This window comes from Camelina sativa, chromosome 16, assembly GCF_000633955.1.
Source record: "Camelina sativa cultivar DH55 chromosome 16, Cs, whole genome shotgun sequence".
Classification (NCBI taxonomy): domain Eukaryota; kingdom Viridiplantae; phylum Streptophyta; class Magnoliopsida; order Brassicales; family Brassicaceae; genus Camelina; species Camelina sativa.
The window spans coordinates 26,518,713-26,521,011 of record NC_025700.1 but is presented as its reverse complement, the minus strand read 5'-3'; the positions used below and the strand labels follow the sequence as shown (position 1 = coordinate 26,521,011).

The window sequence follows — 2,299 nt, the reverse complement described above, 5'->3', positions numbered from 1 at the left end:
GCCCCGATCTCATTCTCATCTCCTTTCGAAGGCCAACCGGTCTCCGATATCCGAACCTCGACATCGGTATGTCCCAAAGTCTTAATGGCGGAGTAGAGCGCATCAACTTGAGCAAACAACATGTTATCATAATGAAGATTAGTGTTTGGATCAACCATACCTGGATTAGGTTCGAACAGAACATACTCTAATGGAACCTCTTTAGGACTATCTTTATAAGCAAAGAAAGGGTAAGCGTTAATCAAGAAAGGCGATTTGATCTGAGAATGGAAATCAAGAAGTGGTTCAAGATATTGTATGAACTCTTCTTTGAATGATCCTGAGGAAGGAGGGTAAGATGTTTGAAGAATGTCTAAAGAATGAGCTGACGTTACGGCTACTTGTTTCTCTAAACCGAGATTGGTTAAAGCAGCGTAAACCGATTTCATAGCCGGTAGTAAGTTTCCGATGAGGACATGATCGTTGGTTTTGAAGATTTCGTTTCCGACAACGATTGAGGTGATTCGTGTTTTGGAGATGTGTGGTTCGAGTCTTTGTTGTAGCCAAGCTTGAGCTTTGGTTGGATCTGTTGACATGTTTTGAAGATACTCGTTGCCTAAACCGATCATGAAGTCGACTTGTGAGTTCGAGAAGGAGAAGAGGACGTTTGGATCTGCGTCGTAGAGTTTTACTCTTGTAATGTTAAGTGACCGGAGGAGTACGGCGACTCTCGCCGGAGATGGGAGGTTGTTAGCGATTTGGCCATAATTGATTCCCACACCTTGCCCCTTAATTCTCTCTGTATGAACCAAACACACAAAATCAAGAATCAAGAATCAAGAATCAAGAATTGCTCTGGTCCAATATAAAATGCTCTGGTGCTCGACCTAAAACGCGACTGTCGTTAAAAAAAGAAAAAGTGAAGGAGGAGAAGGGAACCTGAGAGAGTAGTAAGAAAGAGGAGGAGAAGAACTCTGAAGAAGGAGAGACTATGCGAGGCCATGGCAAGAATCTCCCTCGACGACGTCGTTTTAGCTCCTCTGCTTCTTCCTTTTTTTTCCTAGTGACTTGGTTGGTTATGGTGTTAATATAAAGTTTTTAACACACGGTGGTATATGGAAAGATCCAACTGTTCTTTCTTCGTCCTTGCTTTCCGCGTACGTCTAAAAGTTCGCACCAGGTGTCTCACATTAATTCATTTCTATCTACACTTATATACGATATATTTTTATTCCTTTTAAGTTTTAATAGTGTTGTAATATGTCTAGCTTCGTATGTTAAATGGGGTAAATCGTATATATACCTATGTTTTCTTTTCTTCTCTATCTTTGGGAACAAGTTTGACATTGTATATTGAGTTGAACCGCGGTTACATCAAAACGCCCTCCATAAAAGGTTAAGAGAATCCAACTGACCAGAAAAGTAAATTATAATTGGAATTTTGGATTACTTTTATGGCCTTTACAGCTCAAGAATACGAACGAATTTGGCTAGTTTCCCTTACATGCATGTAAAATCAAGGAGGAACAAATAAAGGTTTGGATTTATCTGACACAAATAATGTAATTCCAAGCTGTTTTTGAATATTCTAATGTCAAATAGTTTATAAACTACTATTAAATTACCTACAACATAACGTCACTTGTAATGATTGTTTTCCTTGGGTTAATGTTACGTTACTATTTGACACCTCTTTTGGAAATTTAACTGATTCGAGATATTAATATATCAGTTGATATTTCGTCATCGATATTATTTTCGTCTTCGATATTAATGTGATATCAGTTCTTGCCGTCATTAATATCCAAGTGGGGTTATATTATAATCTCAATTCCTAAGAGACATTAGATATTTTATTTTTCTAAAAATATCAGGAGATTTACCGACATTGAAAGTGATGTTTCCTAATACTACCCTTTGTTCACATGTGGATGTGTGGGAAGAGCATTTTTAAAATATGAACAACGATGGTTAAATTGGGATGGCGGATGGTCAACTTTTTAACTCTTTCTCCAACTAATGGTCTTCAATTCAAACACTCTTTAAACCACTGGCGGCTTCAACAAAATGCAACTTTCAGGAATCACGATTTACACGTACCAATCATCTTCTAGTTATTTATGTTTATCAAGTTGTATTTGCATATTAGTTAGATCGAAGACAGAAAGAGACAAGTAAATGAAATATATTTTCTTTTATGAACAATTAGAAAAGAAGCAATTTTATTTTAGAATCATGTATTTAACTATGTACAATGATTAGGATTCTGCATTTTAAGAAGTAGAAAAGATTACACACGTATGTACGTCTCTTTAGAACT

At 36.8% G+C, this 2,299-nt stretch overlaps 1 protein-coding gene across 1 annotated transcript in view; it reads right to left on the bottom strand.

Annotated features, from left to right (window-relative positions):
* The window catches only part of LOC104754078 (glucan endo-1,3-beta-glucosidase 14-like), a 1,881-nt gene extending 712 nt beyond the window's left edge, over positions 1 to 1,169 (bottom strand). The window contains exons 1-2 of the mRNA XM_019237860.1: positions 919 to 1,169; positions 3 to 778 (exon numbers count right to left, since the gene is read on the bottom strand). Of these exons, the coding sequence (XP_019093405.1) occupies positions 3 to 778; positions 919 to 982 (840 nt within the window). The 5' untranslated portion in view covers positions 983 to 1,169. The remainder of the gene's footprint in view (positions 1 to 2; positions 779 to 918) is intronic.